This window comes from Pongo abelii, chromosome 21 (genome assembly GCF_028885655.2).
Source record: "Pongo abelii isolate AG06213 chromosome 21, NHGRI_mPonAbe1-v2.0_pri, whole genome shotgun sequence".
NCBI lineage: Eukaryota > Metazoa > Chordata > Mammalia > Primates > Hominidae > Pongo > Pongo abelii.
In genome coordinates, this window is record NC_072006.2 from 35865238 (window position 1) to 35891032 (window position 25795).

The 25795-nt window shown below is 49.4% G+C and overlaps 1 protein-coding gene and 1 long non-coding RNA gene across 8 annotated transcripts in view; one reads left to right on the forward strand and one right to left on the reverse strand.

The window, feature by feature from the left end:
* The window catches only part of LOC129052112 (uncharacterized), a 46147-nt gene extending 36752 nt beyond the window's left edge, over window positions 1-9395 (forward strand). For both annotated transcript variants that reach the window (XR_008516914.2, XR_010138790.1), the window contains one exon: window positions 9174-9395. This is a non-coding gene — a long non-coding RNA (uncharacterized LOC129052112). The remainder of the gene's footprint in view (window positions 1-9173) is intronic.
* Window positions 1-16580, reverse strand: part of BCL2L1 (BCL2 like 1) — a 59866-nt gene extending 43286 nt beyond the window's left edge. The window contains exons 1-2 of one of the 6 annotated variants that reach the window (XM_024238813.3): window positions 16292-16580; window positions 14211-14886 (exon numbers count right to left, since the gene is read on the reverse strand). In XM_024238813.3, coding sequence (XP_024094581.1) covers window positions 14211-14774 — 564 coding nt within the window. In that variant the 5' untranslated portion in view covers window positions 14775-14886; window positions 16292-16580. Of the gene's footprint in view, window positions 1-14210; window positions 14905-14972; window positions 15118-15173; window positions 16174-16291 lie in introns of those variants that run through there. The other 5 variants (XM_024238812.3, XM_024238811.3, XM_003780358.5 and 2 more) reach the window with 5 other exon arrangements.
* Window positions 16581-25795: the final 9215 nt, after the last annotated feature.

Below are 25795 nucleotides of genomic sequence, written 5' to 3' on the forward strand. Positions count from 1 at the left end.
GCATGGTGGCTCACGCCTGTAATCCTAGCAGTTTGGGAGGCTGAGGCAGACAGATCACCTGAGGTCAGGAGTTCGAGACCAGCCTGATCAACACGGAGAAACCCCATCTCTACTAAAAAAACAAAATTAGCTGGGCGTGGTGGCGCATGCCTGTAATCCCAGCTACTCGGGAGGCTGAGGCAGGGGAATCACTTGAACCTGGGAGGCGAAGGTTGTGGTGAGCCGAGGTGGCACCATTGCACTCCAGCCTGGGCAACAAGAGCGAAACTCTATCTCAAAAAAAAAAAAAGAAAAAAAAGAAAAGCACTGTATATTGTCACCGCTTTTCCATACATGAGGAAACTAAGGCTGGGAAAGATTAAGTATTTGCCAAGGATAACTATTAAGCAAGTGAGACTCACCAACTCAACAATGGTTTGTCAAATTTCAAACCTGACTCTTAACAACGATGGAATTTCTCCCAAGGAGGCAAGGCAAACACCAGGAATACCAGGAGCAGCTGCTGCCTGAGAGAGTGGGGGGCCTCCAGCGCCCCCAGAAGAGTCTTCCTAACCCCTTTCCATCAGGTTTTAACATCACACTGAGATGGGGAGATAAGGAAAGAATGGTTAGGTGTGCTCAATCTATCCTTAGGGCAACAAGGGTCTGGCCGTCTTCGTTGACTCTCAAGGGAAGAAGTTTGTGACCTCCCATTTGTCACTCACCAACCCTCTAGAGAGAAACAGAAGGGGGCAAGGGCATGGGAGTATTTTCTCCCTGGGGTTGGGGGGGGCACACACAAGGGAAGAAGCAGCAGCCTTACTGGCTCTTTCCTCCCCTGGGCAAGAAATCTGTACATGTGATACGGTGTGTGATTTACATGGAACCCCCTTGGGGAAATGCCAAAGTACCTTTTGGACCCAAGAAGCCTCAGAGAGGAGAGACTGGCAAAGCCCTGAACTGCAAGCTAATCTGACAATTTCTAAGCATTGTAACTAGGTCATCAGGTTCCTGGAGAAGCCAGCTGTGGCTGGGGGATGGGGAGGAAAATTTTGCAGCCTACCAAGATCCCTACTTCCCTTTAGGCCCCACCCTCCCTGAAATCTGCACCTGCTCCCAAACTGACCCCTCCCCCCAGCTGAGCCCAGCTGTCAACGGCTCCCAATGCCCTGCCCCTGCCTTCCTTAGGCCAGAACCATGGGGGCCTCTTGGGCAGGAGGTACCTGATTGCCACCTGAGCTTTGCAGAGAAGGAGCTGTGGGGCAGGGAAGGATTGGCCTCTCCTGGAAGATATTTCTTGCTTCACCAGGGCAGCAAGAAAGTTAGGCCCCTTTGGACCTACCTAGGGTACCCTTCCTGGCATTGTCACTGCAGGTGGCAGGAGACAGGTGATGTTTACCCTGCTGAGGCCAGAGTTGCCAAAAGGCTTCAATCAATCCTTTGAATCTGCACCTGGCCCTGAGTCCCAAAATAACAACCAGGGCAGCTTACCTGATCTGCAGGTTGCAGGTGCCTCTGGCTTTTCTCTCCCTGCAGCTCTGCCTGCTGAGCCCTGGCTGGCAAGAGATTCTTTTTCTCAGGGGCTACTAGAGACCTAACTGCATCCCACAGGTGCTCTGGGCCTCTCTCCATTAGGCCCACCTCTACCATCAACCATCCCCATCCCTCTGTCCAGAGGCCTCTGTCATCAGCCACCTGGTTTCTTCCCTGACCAACTTTATTGCTGACACAGACCATCTTCGGCTCTAGCCAGTCTGCCTCCTCATTATCTCTCAAATGCTTCATACATACTCCACCCTCCAGTTCTGTCTGGGTGGTTCTTACCTGTCTGGCCTGCTCTTTTGTGTGTATATGCGTGTGTGTGTGTGTGTGCACGCGCGTCTAACTAGCCTGATCTTTTGTGTGTGTGTGTGGCAGAGTCTCCCTCTGTCGCCCAAGCTGGAGTGCAATGGCATGATTTCAGCTCACTGCAACCTCCACCTCCCGGCCTCAAGTGATTCTCCTGACTCAGCCTCCCAAGTAGCTGGGATTACAGGCGCCCGCCACCACGTCCTGCTAATTTTTGTATTTTTAGAAGAAACAAGCCGGGTGCGGTGGCTCATGCCTATAATCCCAGCGCTTTGGGAGGCCGAGGCAGGTGGATCACGAGGTCAGGAGATCGAGACCATCCTGGCTAACATGGTGAAACCCCGTCTCTACTAAAAATGCAAAAAAAATTAGCTGGGCGTGGTGGCGGGCACCTGTAGTCCCAGCTACCCGGGAGGCTGAGGCAGGAGAATGGCGTGAACCCGGGAGGCGGAGCTTGCAGTGAGCCGAGATCGTGCCACTGCACTCCAGCCTGGGCAACTGAGCAAGAGCAAGACTCCATCTCAAAAAAAAAAAAAAAAAAAGAAGAGACGAGGCTTTGTCATATTGGCCGGGCCAGCCTTGAACTCCTGATCTCAAGTGATCCACCTGCCTCAGTCTCCCAAAGTGCTGAGGTTACAGGTGTGAGCCACCACACCCAGCCACAGCCTGCTCTTGTTACATTCTTTTCATCTATTTAAACCCATCATGGTCCACATCTTCCTAAGACATAACAATGCCTAACATTGACTGAGTGTATCAGACACTGTGTGAAGTAGTCTACACAGTCACTTATTCGACAAATATTTGCTAAGTGCCTCCTATGTACCAAGCACTCTGCTAGATGCTGGGGATGAAAGACAAGATAAAGCCCCTGTACTCTGAGAGCTTATGTTTTACTACAGGAGACAGATGGTAAACATGTAAACATGGTGGCCTCTAGGGAGGTGTATCTGAGTTGATACCTGAATGATAAGAAGAAAGAGAGCCCTGATCAGATCTATAGGATGAGTGATACAGGCAGAGGAAAAACAGCAAGCCTATAAGGAAGAGATTACTATCATCTTCATCAAGAGATTAGTACTATCTCCATTTACAGACCAGGAAACTGAGGCCTCAGTGGGAATTGTACAAAGCTACGGTGCTGAGAAAGCTATGATTATTTAAGCTGTCAGTGACCTCTCTCCTTCCTAACCCTTTCCACTGTTGATGCAGAAGACAGTCTGGATTGGCAATGCAGTTGGCTAGGGAAAGGGTGCAGCTTGATGATATAGGCTGAGGGTGGAGGCCTCTGGGCCCAAAAATCAACTGGGTAGCTGATAGTGGAAGCTGGCCCATTTGGCAGAGGCCCAGGTCCCAGCAATGCAGTCAGGTGGGCTCAACTTCTTCCGCTTTTGGAGTTTACAAGTTTGGCACAGTTTGCCTCAAGCCATTCACCAAGTGTTTGGGGTCTATTCCTCCTGCTTCAAATGAGTTTGCTTCCTTAGGGGCAGAAACTTTTTTTGTAGCCTAACCTGTATCTAATAATAACAACCCTTCATGTTCATTGAGCAGGCCCTGGCCGAGTCCTTAACCAACCGCAGGCCCTGAGCCAGGTAGTCAGGGTAAAATAAGCCAGTCTGGGCTTGCAAGAAGCAATGACGCTTATAGGCTTTTGCATCAGACACATCTGAGTATAAGACCCAGCTCTGCCTCTTAGAAGATCTGTTACTGTGAACACATTAGGGAGCCTCTCTGAACCCTAGATTCTCCATCTTCACAGGAGAGCATTTGTGAGAACCAAGTAAGATGATTATATCGAGGGGATAAACACAGCACCTGGCACAGAGCAAGTAACTACTCAACACATAGTATCTATTATTATTACCAAAAAACACACTTACATTTCACTTTCTCATTCATGCCTCACTTACTCTGGTGGCTTGGCATTATTCTCTCAGGCTTATGGATGAGAATTTGAAGCTGATTTGCTTTGTGTTATGCCACCAGCAAGGAGTCAAGCTGTCTCAAATGTGAGGCCAGAGTTTTGTCTGTGTATGTGTTGAACGTGATTAATACATATCAACTATAACGAATCTTGCCTGGTGTGTCTGGCAGCTGAGGAGAAGGATGGAGATGGCACATGTAGACTGATTCAGATGGCGGAGGGACACCAGCAAGACCCAAGGTGTGGAGTATGGGAACAGACCATTGAGGGATGGGACTCAGTCCCAGTTACCACAATATCCGCAGTATCACTAGCATTTAGCACATTACAAAGCATTTGTCAATATTTGCTGATTTAACAAAAGAAATGAAACTCCAAGGACAGCTCCAAGCCACACATCCAGCTTTAGGAGAGGCAGACAGTATTGATAATACTGTGTTAAAAGCCGGAACATGAATCCTAAGTCTGATGCTGCCATTTACTGTGGGACAAGACCCCTTATCTTAGTTTCCCCTCTGGAAACAGGGCTGAACATACCCACCTCTCCTACTTCACTGGGAAATAACTTATAAAAGGAGTTTGGTAAATTGAAAGTATTATCATGCACATAAAAAGAATAATCATGACAATACAGACTACTAAGGCAGTAGAGTGTGAATCCCAGCTCTTCTTGGTACTAGCCTGTGAAGCTCTGGGCATATCACTTTTCCCTGAGCCTCAATTTTCTCAACCATAAAATGAAGGTAACAACACCTACTTTGAAAGATTTTTAAGGACTGGAGATGAAAAGGACAGGCTTCAGAGTAAGAGAGACCTGGTTTCAAATTCAGAGTAAGAGAGACCTGGTTTCAAATCCTGACTCTGCCTCTGGCTAACTATAAGCTCTCCCAAATCTCAGTGTCTATAATGATAAGGTTGTTGGGATAGTAACAGAGACGGTGTCACTAAAGGCTGTCACATAGTGAGCACTGGATTAATGCCAGCAGTCATCTAGACAATAGTGCACTGGACGAGGGAACACAGTAGAGTGTTTAAAAGGGGGAGGTTGGAAGCTACCCTCCCAGGCTTTGCCTCTTACAAACTGTGCTACTTTGCATAAGTTGCTTAACCTCTCTGTACCTCAGTTTCCTCATGTGTGAAGCAGGGATAAAAGAACCTACTTCAGAGTGCTGCTGTGAGAATGAAATCTATTAATACATGTAAAGCACTTTGAACAATGGCTGGCATAGAGTAAGCACTCAATAAGTGTTAGATACTATTAATAGTAATGTTAACAATAATATTAATCACCAACTGGAGCAAAAGGGAGGGAATGTTTATCCTGGGACATGGGTGTCCCATGAAATAATTACAGGGAAGTCTCAGCAGCTGTTTGTAGGCAAGTTTTTAGCCTCGGAGACTCTATGGAAAGGACACGAGGCTGGGGGCTCCTGAGCAAATATCCCAGTCCCACTGACCAGGAGGCCAATCTCTAGGGAAGCGAGTCAGGCTCCTTGGAAGGGACACTGTGTTCCTATCCCTGCCTGACTTGGGGGAACAAAGGCACGTGTGTATGTGTGTGTGGCCAGGGAGGAGGGAGGGGAATGTTTCCCTTTCAAGAGAGGAACAAAGGATCTGAGGCATAGTTGAGTGCGTTCCAATCCCCTCCCAGGCCAGCTCCCATTCCTCAGATGATTGTCCAACAAGGTTTTCAACCTTCTAGCTTCCTCCTCAAAGGTGACTGGGGGAGGGGAAGGCAGGCTCTGTTTCACTCCACCCTCTATCATCAATTTCCAAGAGGCAGGATTTATATTTACCAAATCTCAAGTTATCTCTTAAGAATCCCATCCTATGCAGGGGTGGGGTGGAAACTCCTAGGGGAACTCAGGGTTAATGGATGACACAGGGCACCGCAAGCAACAGGTTTAATGCACCTCCAGGGGAAGTCCAGGACCGAAACTGCTAATGGATGATGGAGCCAAGGAGAGAACCCAGGAATTCTAACTGACCTCCCTCACAGCCTAGCCTAGGGTAGGGGGTAATGGCCTGGCAGAACCAGGTAGAAAGGCATTTTCTAAATCTTGAAGGGATGATCACAGCTGGAGGGAGCAGCCAGGTGAAGGAGGAAAGGGTAGGGAGCAAAGAAAGTAATGGACAAGAGGAAAGGTAGGGACACGTCCAAAAAAAGTAGTTTTCGGGGGGCGGACCTCTAGGGACATTGCTTTCCAGTTTCCACACTCTTGCCGGCAGGGCTGGGACAGGAAGCAGTCCATGGAAGTCATCGCAATGGCATTTCCTGAAGAGCTGGAGAAAAACCTCCAGTTCCGAGGGGAGCACTGGAGGCTGCCCAAAAAGCTGTGTGGCTCAGAATTCGCTGTAAGGCTCAAGCTTGGCCCAAGAGTCTCATCAGGGATGAAACCAAATAGCAGACGGTCCCAAAGGCAGTTTCTTTATACAAAAACACAATTTCAAAAATCAATATGTAAAAAAAGAGAAGCCAGATGATGTGAGTGAAGAGCCCTAGGATGATATGAAAGCCTTAAGGAATGAATTAATTCACCCAATCTTCAGAAAAAGGTGGCATTATTATAGCCATTTACAAGTTAAAAGACTTGCCCAAGGTCACACAGCAAGCTAGTAGTCAAGTTCCAGTTTGAAAGTCCAAAAACTGCCTCTTCCTCCTGATGTAACCTTGGGCAAGTCAATTCATCTTTCTCACCTGATTTCTCTCCTTTGAAACGGAGATGTCATCCTTCCTGCTCACCTCTCTGGGTGGTTATAAGGATCAAAAAGGCAAGGTGGATCTGAAAGTGCTTTGGAAGCTGTAAGGTGTTACATAAATATAGGGTACCACTATTGTGGGCTCAGTGATAAACTAGCCTGCTTGACACTGGGTTTAGTTAAGGTGCTGACATATCTGTCAGCAGGAGAGAACTATTTTAAAATATAACTAATGTGAAATATGCCATAATGGTGGAATCCGCCACAAGGCCTAAGGATAGAGAGAACCAGCATTCCTTTATTGCCTACTTCAAACCCTCCATCTTGCATAAAGGGAAACTGGGGACTGGGGGTGAACTGACTTTGCCAAGGTGAGACTGAGAGTAGAACTGGGATTCCAACTCCAAGACCAGTGCTTACACCACCATCGCACACAAACACTGTGGAGCTCCCACTACAACAGAAATGCTGCAAGGGCCTGCTCTGAGATGTGCCGATGGGTCACTATGGTATTTAGAAAAAGGAGAGTGGATGCTCAAGATTCCGTGAATGGGTCTCTGACATGCGTTCTGTGGAAAGATAATAAGAATAATGATACCAACATGGCTCCAGGCTTTATGCATCTCAGGTATACCTCACTGTGTCTTTACCATCACCCCCTGTGAGGCAGGTATTATTATTTGTCCCAAGATTCAGAGAGGTAAAAGGAGCTTGCATAGGTAGACACGGATGAGTTGGGAACTGAACTCAGACATATTTCATTTACTCAGACAGAAATACTGTTGGAGTGGAAGAGGACCATTCATCAGGATATCACATTTGGAGAGAACTATTCCCAAAGAACATCTATCTTACTTAACTTTGATTCTAGGACCTCTAAGTAGTTGAAAAATATGGTTTCCAGGATGGCTGGACCCAACAATATACCATGTGCAAGGCTGGTCTTATTCTCCAGTCCCCCTCTCACTACACCTCCACCTCTAGGTCCAAGCCACCATTCTTTTTCACCTGGCAATTGCCCCAGCCTCTTTACTGGGCTCCCTGTTGTCACCCTTAAGAATACAGACCAGGCCGGGCGCGGTGGCTCACGCCTGTAATTCCAGCACTTTAGGAGGCTGAGGCGGGTGGATCACGAGGTCAGGAGATCGAGACCATCCTGACTAACACGCTGAAACTCCATCTACTAAAAATACAAAAAATTAGCCGGGTGTGGTGGCGGGCGCCTGTAGTCCCAGCTACTTGGGAGGCTGAGGCAGGAGAATGGCATGAACCCGAACCCAGGAGGTAGAGCTTGCAGTGAGCAGAGATCGTGCCACTGCACTCCAGCCTGGGCGACACAGCAAGACTCTGTCTCAAAAAAAAAAAAAAAAAAAAAGGAATACAGACCATTCCACCAAAGCCAAATCCTCATCATGGTCTGTAATGCTCTATGCGATCTGGCCCCCACCTACTTCTCTATCCTCCTCCTCAACCATTCCCTCCCCACCTTCTACCCTTTTCCCCTTTGCTGTTTCTTCTCCAGCCACATTGACCTTCTTGCTCATCCTTGAAAATGTCAAGCATGCTCCCTCCTGAGTCCATTCTCTCTGCTTTAAACACCCTTTGCTGTAGGGTAACTACATCATCCACCGCCTTACCTCATTCAGCTCTTGGCTCAAATAAATTTAGGTAATACTTTTGTTGGGACTCAGGACATACCATCCCAAAATACGACTGTAGGAAAACAGAATATGCCACCCCAAAAATATACTTCTTTGGCATATTTTGAGCCGGTTATTCTGAGAAACTGCAGACATAAGAGTAGCTCTGAAAAGCTGTCCTTTTGTAAAAGAAACTCACATCTAAAAAGGAAATCTACACTAGTAAAGGTATCTGTATTAGGAAGAGGGCTGCTCCAGACAAATTTTATTACCAGAGAGACTTTTTATTTTTATTTTTTGAGACAGGGTCTTGCTCTGTCACCCAGGTTGGAGTGCAGTGGAGTGATCTCGGCTTACTGCAACCTCCGCCTCCCAGGCTCAAGTGATCCTCCAACCTCAGTACACCCCCTCAACAGTAGCTGGGACCACAGACACACGCCACCACCAATTCTTTCCCTCACCCTGCCATAACTTGGGTTGCTGCCACTCAAGCCCCTAACAGAAGTCCCAAGCCCCATATTCTTTTCTGTAGCTCAGGATGCTATATAAGCTTCAATTATCTGACCCTTCTTTGAGCCTCATATTTTGTAGGACTCCTGTGTACACCTATGTAATTAATTCTTTTTCCTCCAGTTAATCTGTCTATATCAATTTAATTCTCAGCCCAGGCAAAGGACCTAGAAGGGTAGAGGAAAGCCATTTTTTTCTCCCTTACACCTTCTTTGATCACTCTTTTAAAACTGCAGCCCCACCCTCCCTTGCTAGACATGCCCTATGCCCCAACCTGCTTTATTTTCTTCATAGCATGTACAATCATCTGATATAAACATGTAATTATATATTTACTGCCTGTCACTCCTCATTGGAATGTGAGCTCCATGAGGACAGAGACTTAGTTTTGCTTACTTTTGTTTACTGCCATACTCCCAGTATCTAAGACTGCCTGGTACACAGTAGGAGCTCAATAAACATTGTTTGACTCAATGAATGAATTATTAGGTAAATAGCCACTCCCATTATTGTTATTCTGGCTTGACAAGGGTCTGTTTCTTCAGAAATTTAGTGGGTTTCTCTTTCATTAGGTATCTGCTATGCCCAAGGCCTCTGCTCAGTACTGAGGAAACAAGCATGGACAAGATGTGGCCTCCACCCTGAGGAGCTCCTAAATCTAGGAGAGTAAATCTGTTAGAAATGTCTTCTCCGCACATAATTTAAGCTCTACCAACTGTTAACTTCTTTTCATTTATCCAAGTTTTGCCAGGTACCATACCAATAAAAAAAGACTCAGTCCCTCTTCCTTCAGATATCTGAAGCTGGTGATATTCTCCTGGGTCTTCTCTTCCCCAGGCTAAACAAAAAGACCCAGTGGGATTGTCTGACTCAGGTCTGCCAACTGGGAACAAGGAAGACAGACTGTCGGATAGAGGGGCAGAAGAGAAGAGGATCCAGGAGTAGAGTGACTCCTTCAAAGAAAAAACAGGGAGTCCTTAGGGAGGACTCTGTGGAATTAGGTTGGAGGTTGGGTGGGGACAGGGCCTCTGCTTAATTAAGGCAGTAGGAGATTATACTTCGTAGAAAAGCAGTACACTGGGAATTACCCCTATGTCTATCCACATTAAACTCAGGCAAAACCACAGTTGCTTAAAGAAAGCCCCATGATGGAAGGCTGAGGGCACTGGCAAAACCAGGGAGGTTGGACACAGAGGAGGACGCTCAAGCCCACTGGCCTCACGACAGATATCTGCTGAGGGAAGGGACAGAGATAACAACTGCTGCTTCATGCAGCCCAAACAAATCTGGGGACACCCATACAAAAGTCAAGAAAACCCTCCAGGTTCCATTGGAGCCCCCTGAAAAAATACCCGGGTAATTTTCGACAGAAGCTAAACGGCTCCGTGGGGCTACTGGGGAAATTATTCCTAGGAAGTCTGGAAAACCCTGTGATGGTAACAGAATTTTAAGAGCAACCTCAAATGTACACTCAGAAGAAGTAGGTGTTTCAAGGGGGAGCCCCTGAGACACTTCTACTTAATTTTGGGACCCGAATGAGATTACTAAAAATTTCCACATTTGGGGTTTCTAATGGGTTTCCCCAAGAAAACTGCAGAACTGCCACTATCTGCAAAGGGAGCCGAGGTGCTTCAACTAAGCATACATCCATCTGAAGAAGCCAGATTAGGCAATAAGAGATCTACAGAAACTCAGACCACTGAGCCATACAGCTTAAGAAAGGCCAAGTTATGTTTTCTCCCCCAACACACTGTTCATTGCTCCCAACAATTATGTTTCTATCAGGCTAAAGGATTTCTTCAGGGACAGCAATCCCAAAGTGGCCAGGCCCACCTGGGTCCCTTCCCACATTCCCATTGGAAAGCACCAGAAACACTTGTGTCCCTTCCGGGAAGGTCATGTATACAACATTCCAGGTGAGTATCACAGGGACTTTGTTTCTTAAGGAGAAACTCTAGGGGGAAAAGTCAGTTCTCTGAGGGAAGCTGCCCACTCATTAAAGGGTTTCCACCCTACAATTATGGCAGGAGAAGAGCTTTTGTGCTAGATCCTTTACTCGAGTCAAGCTATGGCAGCTGGCTATCATTATTCCATTTTACAGGCGGGAGAGACAGATGGACAAGACAGCCGAACAGGTTCAGCATTTCATCAGGTGACTCCAGGCAGGCAGTAATCTGGCTAAGGGTCTACACTTTCAATCCTTGAAGCATCACTCCACCACTAAGTAGAGATACCTGGGGCAGGCCACCTTCTCCCCACACGCACACCGCTGTCATCTATTGGCAGGGCCTGAGAGGGTTTTAACAATGAAAAAATTGGCCGGAGCCAGGCACGGTGGTTCATGCCTGTAATCCCAGCACTTTGGGAGGCTGAGGCAGGCGGATCACCTGAGGTTGGGAGTTTGAGACCAGCTCGACCAACATGGAAAAACCCCGTCTCTACTAAAAATACAAAATTAGCCAGGTGTGGTGGCGCATGCCTGTAATCCCAGCTACTCGGGAGGCTGAGGCAGGAGAATCGCTTGAACCCGGGAGGCAGAGGCTGCAGAGAGCTGAGATCGTGCCACTGCACTCCAGCCTAGGCAACAAGAGCAAGACTCCGTCTCAAAAAAAAAAAAAAAAACAAAAAAAGAAAAGAAAAAATTAGTAAGCTCACTCTGGGCAAAACCCTGATGCCCACTTGAAACCTGCCATATCTGAGTTTTACCAGTGCCAGAATCTGAGGCTACCAACACGCCTCTGGGAACCCGCTACTGCCAACTATCCTTCCCACAGCTACCTGAACAAAGCCAGTTATCAGTCCAGAGTGAGCACCTTCACAGGCATGGTTTGCTTGGCCCAACAGCATCTCTGGCTTTCTGGGCCAGCATGTCTGGGTCACTTTATTACTCCCTGGGCAGCTTGATAGGATGAAAAGTGTTGGCTTTAGAGTTATGCCAACCTTAGTGTAAATTCTCATTCAGACACTTAACTGGCTGAGGGATACCTGGGGTCAGTCACTTAGCCACAAAGCTTCACGTGTAAACTGGGAATAAACTCACCTTCCTTGGAAGGTTACTGTAGAATATATGAAACAGCATGCCATTTCCATGAAGGAAGGTACCATGTGTGGCTTATGGCCAGCACCTAGTACACTGCTAGCTTCACAGTAGATGCTCAAGAAACATTGGTTGCATAAGTAGGGGACCTAACACAGTGCCTAGTACTTAACAGGTACTCAATAAAGACTAATTTTCTTCCCTTTTCCTGTAGGGATGCTAAATTTAGAACAAGCCCTGAGTAGAATAGCCCATAACTCCTACCCTCAAGGATCTCCCAGCCGCAGTCTCCAGGATAATTACCCAATGCCACCACAGTAGCCAGTTGGTGCAGCTTGGAACAGGATAATACCTGAGAGGAAGGGGGCGGGTACCTTCTACCCAGGCTCAAAGGATCCTGAGTCAAATGTTCTTTACTCCCTGGCCTCAGGGAGAGAATGCGTGCTCAGAAATGCTTCTGATATAACTGGCTCTTCCACACACATCCCCTCTGTTCACCAAGAGGAAGTGACATGTGGTATGTTGTCCAACGGGCTCTGATAATTCTTAAGCAAAGAGATGGAAGATGGAATTTCAACTCAATAGAGATCTAATAAACTTACCCAGAGCTGCTGTGTCTAAGACCTCTTTCATATGCACCACTGGGCAGCTGGCAATTCTCTGGTAGGGGTAGCCTTCTGCAGAGGCTGGCTAGCAGACCAGGCACCTCTCCCAGACTGCCTTTTGTTTATAGCTGGCAACGACCCACCTGGTATTAGGACCACTGGCCAAAGACAATAGTCAGGCAAAGTGGGCAAGCAGCCTCAATCCCTACTTGGAGATGCCTCAGAGGGTGTGTCTGCAGTACTGGAATCCTGTCCCTCCTGTAATCAGCTGAACAAATATTTGCCCCAAAAGAGAATCAAAGCAGGAGGGAACAGGAGAGGTCACTGCACAAACCAACAGGAACTATTTAATCATTTATCCCCCCAGAGAGTTCATTTACAGAATGGCTTTCAAGTCTAGTCAGCCTTAGCTCAAGAGAACCCACCACCTTTACCTCCCCTGACCCCACCCCAGTTATCTGACCTCTATTGACTTGACCCCCTTGCCTTTTACCAGAGCTGGCACAGAAGAGTTGAAGTTGCAAAGAAATGCAAAATGAGAGAGGGGGTGGGGTTCCAGGGCAAACTCAGGAGGTCTCTTGCTCAGTGGTAAAGTGAAGTGCCTGCCACGCCCTAGGCCCAGCCTATAGACAGTTGCATTCTTGACATTCCTGAGTCCATGGTGCATGTCCCCTTCCACCTCAGCTCCTTCAATGGATGACTTATTTTCCACAGCTTGTTGCTTTTCTGCATATTCTGAGGGGATAGAATACCTCTCATAAACCCTGTACCTCCGCTAGGTAGGGAGATAAGCAAGAAAACAGGACTGAGTTCACTGAAGAGCAAAACTTGCCCACAGTGACCGCTGGTGAAGAAGCTTTCACCACCATCTCATCCTGGCTCAGTGACGGGCAGGAGAACTCTCCCTCCCTGGAAAGGGAATTTGCTAGTGTCAGTCACTGTGCTCACATTATCGCCAAGATTTACAATACTCTGTAAGGCAAGGAGAGCTTGCCACATTTTTTAGTGAAAGAAACTAAGCCTCAAGAAAGTAACCCAGCCTGTCCAAGGTCACACAGCTAGTTACATGACAGAACTGGAACTTATACCTGCATGTGAAGTCTGTTACTAAATCTCAATGTCCCACAGAGCCCCAAAGACTGGGTTCTTGCTTTGCCAGCAAACAGTGCTTGAAGAGGCCCCTGGGCTCTGGCCGGAAAGTAACAGGCAGAGCAGCTGGAGCTCCCCAACCGACCCCAGGCAATGAGGTGCAAAGTCCCCGGGCTTAATGTGTGACACAGCAAGTGCTCCATAAACAAGGCAACCATGCAGAAAGTCGCACACTTTGGGGGAAATGAACTTAGGGGGCGCAGTGCAAACACAATCTGCACAGCCTACACTGCCCCAAAATCTGACAATTCTCAGCCATTCAACCCAGTGGGAACTCCTGCCTGTGGCCATGCCCTAGTCTGAGAGGAGAGTGCCATACACGCAAACTTTGAAATAAAGGGAACTTGATTTGGGGGAGAGAAGCCCAGGATAGGACTGAGACCCCTTGGGGGGAACAGATGGAGAGGTCTGTGGGTCATTGATGCTCATCATCTTCTCCAGGCATTATACTCATCACCCCTTTGTGCGTGAACCATTGTATAAGGTAAGGTAAACACCGAACTAACTTCCTACCCTCACAGGTTTGGGACTTAATGAACACAGAGGCTACAGTTTTCTTTGCTGAGAAACTGGAACACAAGTATGGAATAGTGGAGTCATGGGGATGACCAGGGTGAAAGATGCCTGATCTCTGAAGCACAGGGTCATTTGTATTTCCAAGGAGTTAACCTCTTGTGGTGAAATGAGGCCAGTCAGGTTTCCTCAACTACCAACGTCTCCAACAATCACCCAACACAACAGAGATACAGAAGAAGGGCTGTTGGGGATCTCTGACCAGAGGCCAAAGAAAAGGGACACACAAGGGGCTTGGTTCTTACCCAGCCGCCGTTCTCCTGGATCCAAGGCTCTAGGTGGTCATTCAGGTAAGTGGCCATCCAAGCTGCAATCCGACTCACCAATACCTGCATCTCCTTGTCTACGCTTTCCACGCACAGTGCCCCGCCGAAGGAGAAAAAGGCCACAATGCGACCCCAGTTTACCCCATCCCGGAAGAGTTCATTCACTACCTGTTCAAAGCTCTGATATGCTGTCCCTGGGGTGATGTGGAGCTGGGATGTCAGGTCACTGAATGCCCGCCGGTACCGCAGTTCAAACTCGTCGCCTGCCTCCCTCAGCGCTTGCTTTACTGCTGCCATGGGGATCACCTCCCGGGCATCCAAACTGCTGCTGTGGCCAGTGGCTCCATTCACCGCGGGGCTGTCCGCCAGGTGCCAGGATGGGTTGCCATTGATGGCACTGGGGGTCTCCATCTCCGATTCAGTCCCTTCTGGGGCCTCAGTCCTGTTCTCTTCCACATCACTAAACTGACTCCAGCTGTATCCTTTCTGGGAAAGCTTGTAGGAGAGAAAGTCAACCACCAGCTCCCGGTTGCTCTGAGACATTTTTATAATAGGGATGGGCTCAACCAGTCCATTGTCCAAAACACCTGCTCACTCACTGAGTCTCGTCTCTGGTTAGTGATTCTCTTCTAAGATCCAAAGCCAAGATAAGATTCTGAAGGGAGAGAAAGAGCTTCAGGAAAAAAAAATAATTAATATGCATGCCATTTACCCTAAACATCCCATTCCCCCTCCAGGTACCAGAACTGGTTTCTTTGTGGGTCTTACGAAGGTCTGGGTTTAGGTTCCAAGATACTTCAATTAAGTCAAATCGAAAGCATCAGTGGACTCTGAATCGCCCACCAGCCTTTTCTACCCGCGTCTTCTCCGAAATGCCTTCCTCGGAAAGTCACCCCCTGGGCAGTCCCCCCCGCCCCACTCCCGCTCCCCCGCACCACCTACATTCAAATCCGCCTTAGGCAAAGGCAGGCAGGTGCAGCCCCCGGAAGATCTTTTGTATCACAGGTCTGGAGAAGAGGTGGCTGCGGGGATGCCGGTAACTCAGCCGGCCTCGCGGCGGCTGGCAAAAAAACCAGCTCTGGCCGGAGGGATCATGCGACCCGGGAGGCTGGGAGCCCAGAAGGCGACACAGGAATTGCGAAGCTCAGGAACCAGCCCCCTCGCTTGCTTCCTCCTCCATCGCCCGGATCGAGGGCGGCCGCTCCGCAGCCGCGGCCTCCTGCCACCCGGGAGCCCAGCCCCCTCGCTCTTGCACGCCCCTTGGCTCTCCGCCTCCTACTGGGAGCCAGGAGTACTCTCTTGGAGGTGGCTGGTATGGATTTAGTTGGTTTTCTATTTTTCTTTTTTCTATTTAAGCACCAGCCCAGGGTGAGATGGAGGCTTCCGAAACCCCGAAGGGACTTCTCAATGGGGTTCAGGGTTTCGGTGAGGGACGCAGGGAGGGGGAAACTGCCTCGGATCTGCAATCTGACTTTGGGAAGGCCACCCCCAGGCCTGTCTGGGAGGTTGAAGGCCGGAGACCCCCCACAAATGCCGCTGGTTTGCTCTGAATTCCCCAAAGGCCCAGAACGTGGCGGTGGGGGATTGCCGGGTCCTCCATTCCCCGCCCGGACACAATGGCCGCCGGCGCCCTGCACAAAGACTGGGTGAGGGTGAGGCGCGGGGCCTCTCCTCAGGTCAGGAAGAGGGGTCGAGGCCTGCTCGACGGCCCCACAGCTGAGACCACGTTTTCCTGGGGACAGGCCCAAAGTGGCTTTCTGGCGCCCCCAGGAGGGCTCCGGGGCGGGGGGCTGCACCTCTCCGGAGCCCAGGGTGGGCCGGCTGCGGCCTCGCGGCTTCTCGCGCTCACTAGGCCGGGTACCCGCCGAGCCACCGCCCCGTTGCTAGGCAACCGCCCTCCCCCGGGGGCGCCCCCTAGACCTTTCTGAGAGGTGGGGCCTCGCCCCCGGCGGTCCGCCCCAGCGCAGCCAATCAGCGAGCCCAGCCGGCACGGAAGCGGGACGGCGAAGGCTCCTATTGGACGCAGCGGCTGTCACGCACAGGGGAGGCGGCGCTCTCACCTGCGAGCCCCGCGAGCCGTGGGGGGCCACATCCCCCTTCGTCGGCCCGGTAGCTTCCAGACGCAAGAGCTCTTCGCGGCCGAGTTCCGCGCCGCGGACCCGGGCCGGCCTACCTGGCTGCCGGCCTACCTGGCTGCCGGCCTACCTGGCTGACTGCTCGCGCCGTCTCTCCCGAACAAGCCGGCCTCAGTTTCCCCTGAAGAGACAGGGGAACTTGCAAGCTCAGTCACTTCCGGTGCCGCGGCAACGCGCGCGAGCCCGAGACGCAAAGGGAGTGCGCGCCTTGAGTGACTGGCATCAGGACCGGGGAGAGATCGCCCCCTCGCGGTAGATCTGGGGAGTCGGGAGGCGCAAAAAATCAACATTTATAATCACATTTCCATTTATTCATTCATTCAGTCAGTCAGTCAGTCACTCATTAGTCAATCAGCCTATTTCATCCGTCCGTCAGTTTATATATAGAAGAAGCATCGCCTTGTGGTTAAGCACTTTGTCTGGATTCTAACTCTGCTAGTTAGGCAAGTTTTTCAACTGCTGTGTGCTTCAATGTCCTCAATTGTAAAATGGGTGATAGTATCAACCTCTCTCATTGAGCTATTGTGATGATTAAAAGAGTTATTAATTGTAAACTCCATAGGACAGGCCGGGCGCGGTGGCTCACGCCCGTAATCCCAGCACTTTGGGAGGCCGAGGCGGGCGGATCACCTGAGGTTAGGAGTTCAAGACCAGCCTGGCCGACGTGGTGAAACCCCGTCTCTACTAAAAATACAAAAAATTAGCTGGGCGTGGTGGCGCATGCTTGTAATCCCAGCTACTCGGGAAGCTGAGGCAGGAGAATCGCTTACAGGAGAATCATTTACAGGCGTGAGCCACCGTGCCCGGCCAATTTCCTTACACCCTGAACCACACGGTGTGTTATCAAATGCTTTATCCTTGACAATTAGATGGGTAAAAACCGAAGGCACTTTCATATTTCTTTTTTTATTATGAATGAAGTTCAGCAATTTGTCATATTTTTTAGTCTTTCTTTGGAGGGTGGATCTTGTATTGGTGAATTCTCTTCATATTGTTTACCCCCTTTTCAGGTGATCTTTCTGTTGAACTCTTTCCTCATTTTTTTTTTTTTGTTATTGTTGTTTGTTTGAGACGGAGTCTTGCTCTGTTGCACAGGCTGGAGTGCAGTGGTGCTATCTTGGCTCACTGTAAACTCTGCCCGCCAGGTTCAAGTGATTGTCCTGCCTCAGCCTCCCTAGTATCTGGGACTACAGGTGCACACCACCACACCCGGCTAATTTTTGTGTTTTTAGTAGAGACAAGGTTTCACCATTTTGGCCAGGCTGGTCTCAAACTGCTGACCTCAAGCGATCCGCCTGCCTCAACCTCCCAAAGTGCTGGAATTACAGACATGAGCCACCATGCCCGGCCTTTTTTTTTTTCTTTTTTTTGAGATAGGGTATGTCACCCAGCCTGCAGTGCAATGGTGTGATCTCATCTCACAGCAGCCTCGACCTCCCCATCCCAGGTGATCCTCCCACCTCAGCCTCCCCAATAGTTGTGAATACAGGCTCCTACCTCCACGCCCAGCTAATTTTTGTATTTTTTGTAGAGAATGGAGTTTCCCCATGTTGCCCAGGCTGGTCTCAAACTCCTGGGCTCAAGTGATCTGTCTATGTCGGCCTCCCAAAGTCCTGGAATTACGGGCATTAGCCACCACACCTGGCCCTGATTTACATTTTTTTTTTGTTTGTTTTTTGAGACGGAGTCTTGCTCTGTTGCCCAGGCTGGAGCACAGTGGTGCGATCTCGGCTCACTGCAGCCTCTGCCTCCTGGGTTCAAGTGATTCTCCTGCCTTAGCCTCCTGAGTAGCTGGGATTACAGGCGCCCGCCACCATGCCCGGCTAATTTTTGTATTTTTAGTAGAGACAGTGTTTCACCAGTTGGTCAGGCTGGTCTCGAACTTCTGACCTTGTGATCCGCCCACCTTGGCCTCCCAAAGTGCTGGGATTACAGGTGTGAGCCAGCGCGCCTGGTCTGATTTACATTTTTGAACCTATGGTGTCACTATTATCCCAATGTGGAAAGTATCATTATGGAAGCCTCAGTGTGCTTTGGGAGCCCAGCAGAGGGCAGATAAACTCTGTCCACAGATAGGGGCTTTACTGAACTGGCCCTCAAAAGAATAGAATTTTGCTTGGGAGAGAAAGGATGTAGGACCATTTTAAGCAGAAGATATTGCTTGAGTGAAGGCTTGGCAGCCCAGCGTGAGAGCCCATGGTGTCCTGGAAATAAATTGAGATGGCTGAGGGGAGTGGTGGAGAGGAGATGGAATATAAATGTGTATCCATGCGAGCAGCACATCAAATAGCACCAGAGGAGCCAGCAAAGATTTTTTTAAACCAGAAAGAACATGAAGAAATTTATATTTTGGAAAGATGGATACAGTATTTTGGAAAAAGAATTTTGCAAGTCTTAAATGGCTCTCAAATGATCTTTGACTGGAATCTAATTTAAAGAAAATAAGTTACATTTAAATATAAAGAAAATAAGTTTTCTTTTTTATACTTCTCTGTGTTGTCTACACATAACTTTGTATTTTTTTTCTTTTTTCTTTTTCTTTTCTTTTTTTTTTTTTTTTTTGGAGATGGAGTCGTGCTCTGTCGCCCAGGCTGGAGTGCAGTGGCATGATCTTGGCTCACTGCAACCTCTGCCTCCTGGGTTCAAGCGATTCTCTGGCCTCAGCCTCCCTCTTTTTTTTTTTTTTTTTTTTTGATATGGAGTCTTGTTCTATCGCCAAGGCTGGAGTGCAGTGGCACAATCTCGGCTTACTGCAACCTGTGCCTCCCGGCTTCAAGTGATTCTCCTGCCTCACCATGTTGGTCAGGCTGGTCTTGAACTCCTGACTTTGTGATCCACCGGCCTCGGCCTCTCAAAGTGTTGGGGTTATAGGCATGAGCCATTGCGCCCGGCTATTATTTTTAATTACATAACACTATCTCAAAACATGCTAACTTTGGCTGGGCACAGTGGCTCACGTCTGTAGTACCAACACTTTTGGAGGCAAGGCGGGTGGATCACGAGGTCAGGGGTTCAAGACCAGCCTGGCCAACATGGTGAAACTCCATCTCTACTACAAATACAAAAATTAGCCAGGCATGGTGGCAGGTGTCTGTAATCCCAGCTACTCAGGAGGCTGAGGCAGGAGAATCACTTGAACCCAGGAGACAGAGTTTGCAATGAGCCGAGAGCACGCCACCACACTCCAGCCTGGGCGACAGAGCGAGACTCTGCCTCAAAAAAAGAGAAGAATCTCTGAAACAGACCAGCCATGGTGGCTCACACCTGTAATCCCACCACTTTGGGAGTCCAAGGTGGAAAGATGCTTGAGCCCAGGAGTCCAATACCGGCCTGGGCAATATAGTGAGACCCCCCTCTCTACAAAACAAAAAAAGAACAATTAGCCAGGCCTGGTGGCATACACCTGTAGTCCCTAGCAACTGAGTAGATTGAGGTGAGAGAATAGCTTAAGCCTGGGAGGTTGAGGCTACAGTGAGCTGTGATCATACCACTGTACTCCAGCCTGGGTGACAGAGTGAGACACCCTCTCAAAAAAAAAAAAAAAAAAAGGAATCTCAGAAACATATTGAATGGAAAGAATGGCAAAAGAATAATGTAGGGCTCTCCCTCTTCCCCTCCCCCTCCCCCCTCCCCCCTCCCCCTCCCCCTCCCTCTCCCCCCTTTCTTCGGTCTCCCTCTCCTTCTTTTTTCGGTCTCCCTCTGTTGCCGAAGCTTGACTGTACTGCCGTGATCTCGGCTCACTGCAACCTCCCTGCCTCGGGCTCCTGTGATTCTCCTGCCTCGGCCTGCCCAGTGCCTGGGATTGCAGGCGCGCGCCGCCACGTCTGACTGGTTTTTGTGTTTTTGGTGGAGACGAGGTTTCGCCGTGTTGACCGGGCTGGTCTCCAGCTCCTGGCCTGGAGTGATCTGCCCACCTCGGCCTCCCGAGGTGCTGGGATTGCAGACGGAGTCTCGCTCACTCAATGCTCAATGTTGCTCAGGCTGGAGTGCAGTGGCGTGATCTCGGCTCGCTACAACCTCCACCTCCCAGCCGCCTGCCTTGGCCTCCTAAAGTGCTAAGATTACAGCCTCTGCCCCACCGCCACCCTGTCTAGGAAGTGAGGAGCGTCTCTGCCTGGCCGCCCATCGTCTGGGATGTGAGGAGCCCCTCTGCCTGGCCGCCCCGTCTGGGAAGTGAGGAGCACCTCTGCCCGGCCGCCCTGTCTGGGAAGTGAGGAGCACCTCTGCCTGGCCGCCCCGTCTGGGAGGTGAGGAGCACCTCTACCCGGCCGCCACCCCGTCTGGGAGGAAGTGAGGAGTGCCTCTGCCCGGCCGCCCCGTCTGGGAAGTGAGGAGCGCCTCTACCTGGCCGCCCCGTCTGGAAAGTGAGGAGCGCTTCTGCCCGGCCGCCCCGTCTGGGAAGTAAGGAGCACCTCTGCCCGGCCGCCCAACGTCTGGGAAGTGAGGAGCACCTCTGCCCAGCCGCCCCGTCTGGGAGGTGAGGAGTGCCTCTGCCCGGCCGCCACCTCGTCTGGGAGGAAGTGAGGAGCACCTCTGCCCGGCCGCCCCGTCTGGGAGATGAGGAGCACCTCTGTCCGGCCGCCCCGTCTGGGAGGTGAGGAGCGCCTCTGCCTGGCTGCCACCTCGTCTGGTTGGAGGTGAGGAGCGCCTCTGCCCGGCCGCCCCGTCTGGGAAGTGAGGAGCGCCTCTGCCCGGCCGCCCCGTCTGGGAGGTGAGGAGCGCCTCTGCCCGGCTGCCACCCCATCTGGGAGGAAGTGAGGAGCGCCTCTGCCCGGCCGCCCTGTCTGGGAAGTGAGGAGCGCCTCTGCCCGGCCGCCCCGTCTGGGAAGTGAGGAGCGTCTCTGCCCGGCCGCCCCGTCTGGGAAGTGAGGAGCGCCTCTGCCTGGTTGCCACCCCATCTGGGAGGAAGTGAGGAGCGCCTCTGCCTGGCCGCCCCGTCTGGGAAGTGAGGAGCATCTGCCCTGCCACCCCGTCTGGGAAGTGAGGAGCGCCTCTGCCCGGCCGCCCCGTCTGGGAGGTGAGGAGCGCCTCTGCCCGGCCACCCATCGTCTGGGATGTGAGGAGCGCTTCTGCCCGGCCGCCCTATCTGGGAAGTGAGGAGCGCCTCTGCCTGGCTGCCACCCCGTCTGGGAGGAAGTGAGGAGCGCCTGTGCCCGGCCGCTCCATCTGGGAAGTGAGGAGCGCCTCTGCCCGGCCGCCCCGTCTGGGATGTGAGGAGCGCCTCTGCCCGGCCGCCCCGTCTGGGAAGTGAGGAGCGCCTCTGCCCGGCCGCCCCGTCTGGGAAGTGAGGAGCGCCTCTGCCCGGCTGCCCCGTCTGGGATGTGAGGAGCGCCTCTGCCCGGCTGCCCTGTCTGGGAGGTGAGGAGCGCCTCTGCCCGGCTGCCCTGTCTGGGAGGTGTACCCAACAGCTCCAAAGAGACAGCGACCATCGGGAGCGGGCCATGAGGACGATGACGGTTTTGTTGAAAAGAAGAGGGGGACGAGTGGGGAAAGGAAGAAGAGATCAGAATGTTGCTGTGTCTGTGTAGAAAGAGGTGGGCATAGGAGACTCCATTTTGTTCTGACTAGGAGAAATTCTTCTGTCTTGGGATGCTGTTGATCTATGGCCTTTCCCCCAGCCCCCTGCTCTCTGAAACATGTGCTGTGTCAACTCAGGGTTAAATGGATTAAAGGGCGGTGCAAGATGTGCTTTGTTAAACAGATGCTTGAAGGCAGCATGCTCTTTAAGAGTCATCACCACTCCCTAATCTCAAGTACCCAGGGACACAAACACTGCAGAAGGCCGCAGGGACCTCTGCCTAGGAAAACCAGAGACCTTTGTTCATGTGTTTATCTCCTGACCTTCTCTCCACTATTATCCTATGACCCTCCCATATCCCCCTCTCCGAGAAACACCCAAGAATGATCAATAAATACTTCATAAAAAAACAAACAAACAAACAAAAAAAACACGAGAGATGTGAAATAACCATCGTCTGTAGGTCTGACAGCAAGAAATAGAGATAGAAGAGCTTAATTGGAAGTTTTGAACTGTTCACCATAAAAATATTAATGGTGAATGCTTATCCATCCCGTCTGTGTGTCAGGCACTGTTCTAAGTGCTTTATGTTCTTAACCATTTGCAGTAAATACTGTTATCCTACCCATAAAACAAGTGAGGAAAGAGAGGCTTAGAGAGGGGAAGTCAGTGGCCCCAAATCCTGCAGTTGATAAGTGATGGACTTAACCAGGATTTAACCCTAGGCAGTCTGATCCCAGAGCTCTGAGTGCTAATCGTTCACCCTCTCCTTCCTCCCACCCTCCAGCCTCAAATAGACCCCATTGTGTGTGGTTCCCCTCTATTCGTCAGGAACGTAGGGCCATTCAAGCAGCCTTTAGGTTACAGAGATGATTTACAATCACATGGAAGGAGAGTTTTGCTTAAAACTGGTAGAAGAAATAGGTAAAGTAAGTGGGAAATGATGTAAGCTTGTTAGCTACACAAATCATCTTCACAACTCGAAGCCTGAATATCTTCAGTGTTCAGTTGGTGTATCTTCACTATTTGATATGCAATAAATATTCTCTCTTCTTTTTCACTAAAAAAAGAATAATGTAGGAAGATTCTACTTATACACAGTTTAGAAATAGGCAATATACAATTTAGAGTTTCTAGCATCTAGCTTCCTCCAAGATGGCACCTAAATATCCCTGCCTCTTCATATTCATGCCCTTGTGTGTTTCCCTCCTACACTGAACCACAGTTGTTCTGTGTGACTAATGACAAAATGTTTCTTTCCCTCCCTTCTTCTCTCTCTCTCTCTCTCTTTCTTTTCTTGACAGGGTCTTGCTGTTGCCCAGGCTGTAGTGCAGTGGCATAATCACGGCTCACTGCAGCCTTGACCTCCCAGGCCCAAGCAATCCTCCCACCTCAGCCTCCCTAGTAGCTGGGACCACAGGCATGTGCCACCACACTCAGCTAATTTTTGTATTTTTTGTAGAGACGGTGTTTCGCCATATTGCCCAAGCTGGGGGTATGTCACTTTCAAGACTTCGTTACGAAAGATTGTGGCTTCAGCTGGGCGCAGTGGCTCACGCCTGTAATCGCAGCACTTTGGGAGGCTGAGGCGGGTGGATCATGAGGTCAGGAGATCGAGACCATCCTGGCTAACACAGTGTAACCCCATCTCTACTAAAAATAAAAAAAACAAAATTAGCTGGGTGTGGTGGTGGGCGCCTGTAGTCCCAGCTACTCGGGAGGCTGAGGCAGGAGAATGGCATGAACCCAGGAGGTGGAGCTTGCAGTGAGCTGAGATCCCGCCACTGCACTCCAGCCTGGGTGACAGAGGGAGACTTCATCTCCAAAAAAAAACAAACAAAAAAAACCCCAAAAGACTGTGGCTTCCGTCTTTGTGTTTGTGGTCTCTCTCTCTCACTCTGGGGAAGCCAGCTGCCATGTTGGGAACAGCCCTATGGAGAGACCGACAGTCATGTGAGGGTCCTCCTGCCCCAGTCAAGCCTTCAGGTGATGACAACCTTATTAGAGACCCTGAACCAGAACCGCTCCATTAAGCTGGATTCCGGACACTCAGAAATTGTATGAAATAATACATTATTGTAATTTTAAGCTGCTAAGTTTGGGGGTAATTTGCTCTCCAATAGTAGATAACATATATATATATATATATCTTATATACCTATGTGGTAAGAGAATAACAAACACAAAAGTCATGATAGGCTGGGCGCCGTGGCTCATGCCTGTAATCCCAGCACTTCTGGAGGCCAAGGCGGGCAGATCACTTGAGGCCAGGAGTTTGAGACCACTCTGGCCAACATGGCAAAATGCCATTTCTACTAAAAATTTGCTGGGTGTGGTGGTGTGCACCTGTAGTCCCAGATACTCTGGAGGCTGAAGCATGAGAATTGCTTGAATCCAGGAGGCAGAGGTTGCAGGGAGCTGAGATCCTGCCACTGCCCTCCAGCTTGGGCAAAAGAGAGAGACTCTCTAAAAAAAAAAAAAAAAAAAAGTCATGATAACTATTGGACATTAACAGGAGAGGGTATTGGATTAACCTAGGGAACAAGATGAAATTGGAAGCTTCAAAAATAATGATCTCTGTCTGAAACAGAATAGTAGTAAACAATTTAAATAAAAAGGAACAAGGCCGGGTGTGATGGCTCACGCCTGTAATCCCAGCACTTTGGGAGTCCAAGGCGGATGGATCATAAAGTCAGGAGTTCGAGACCAGCCTGGCCAACATAGTGAAACCCCCCATCTCTAATAAAAATACAAAAAATTAGCTGGGCATGGTGGCGGGTGCCTGTAATCTCAGCTACTCCAGAAGCTGAGGCAGGAGAATCGCTTGGACCTGGGAGGTGGAGGTTGCAGTGAGCCAAGATCGCGCCATTGCACTCCAGCCCGAGCGACAGTGGGAGACTCCGTCTCAAAAAAAAAAAAAAGAAAAAAAGTAGAAAGAAAAGACAATGAAAATGGTTTTCTTGTTGAATTGTACATATGTACAGAGACTTTTTTTGCCTCATTATTCTTTATACCTTTCATACATTGCATATATGTATTTGTATCTACTCTATTAATAAAATCAATGTTTAAAAGACAAGAGGAAATATACTAAAATGCTAATAGTAGAGATAGTGCCACTAAAGGCTACATTATAGTTATTTTTCTTTATTCTTTATTATTTTCAGTATTTTTTCATATATATAATTTTTTAAAATGTCAATAGCTTTAGGGGTACAAGTGGTTTTGGGTTACATAGTAGATGAATTATACTTGTTGGTATACTTGTTGGTGAAGTCTGGACTTTTAATGTACCCATCACATAAAGAGTATACATTGTAATCAATAGGTGATTTTTAATCCCTTACCCTCCTTGTATTTTCCAAATATTAAAATAAGAAAGCATTACTTTTGGCCTGGCATGGTGGCTCATGCCTGTAATCCTAGCACTTTGGAAGGTCGAGGTGGGCAGATCACTTGAGGTCAGGGGTTCAAAACCAGCCTGGCCAATATGGTGAAACCCTGTCTTTACAAAAAATACAAAAAATTAGCTGGGTATGCTAGTAGGCGCTTGTAATCACAGCTACTCAGGAGGCTGAGGCAGGAGAATCACTTGAACCTGGGAGGCAGAGGTTGCAGTGAGCCAAGATTACAGTCTAGCCTGGGTGACAGACGAGACTCAAAAAAAAAAAAAAAACAAAAACTTTACTTTTTAAATGAGAAATTTGAAAAACATGAACATACACAGACATTATATGAATATATAAAAGTGTGTGTGTGGATAGATATGGATATATGAGGTATCTGTATCTGCATTAAAAAGTCTTCGAATCATTCTTTTTTTTTTTTTTTTTTTTTAATTGAGATAGGATCTCCCTCTGTTGCCCAGGCTGGAGTATGGTGGCACAATCATAGTTCACTGCAGCCTCAAA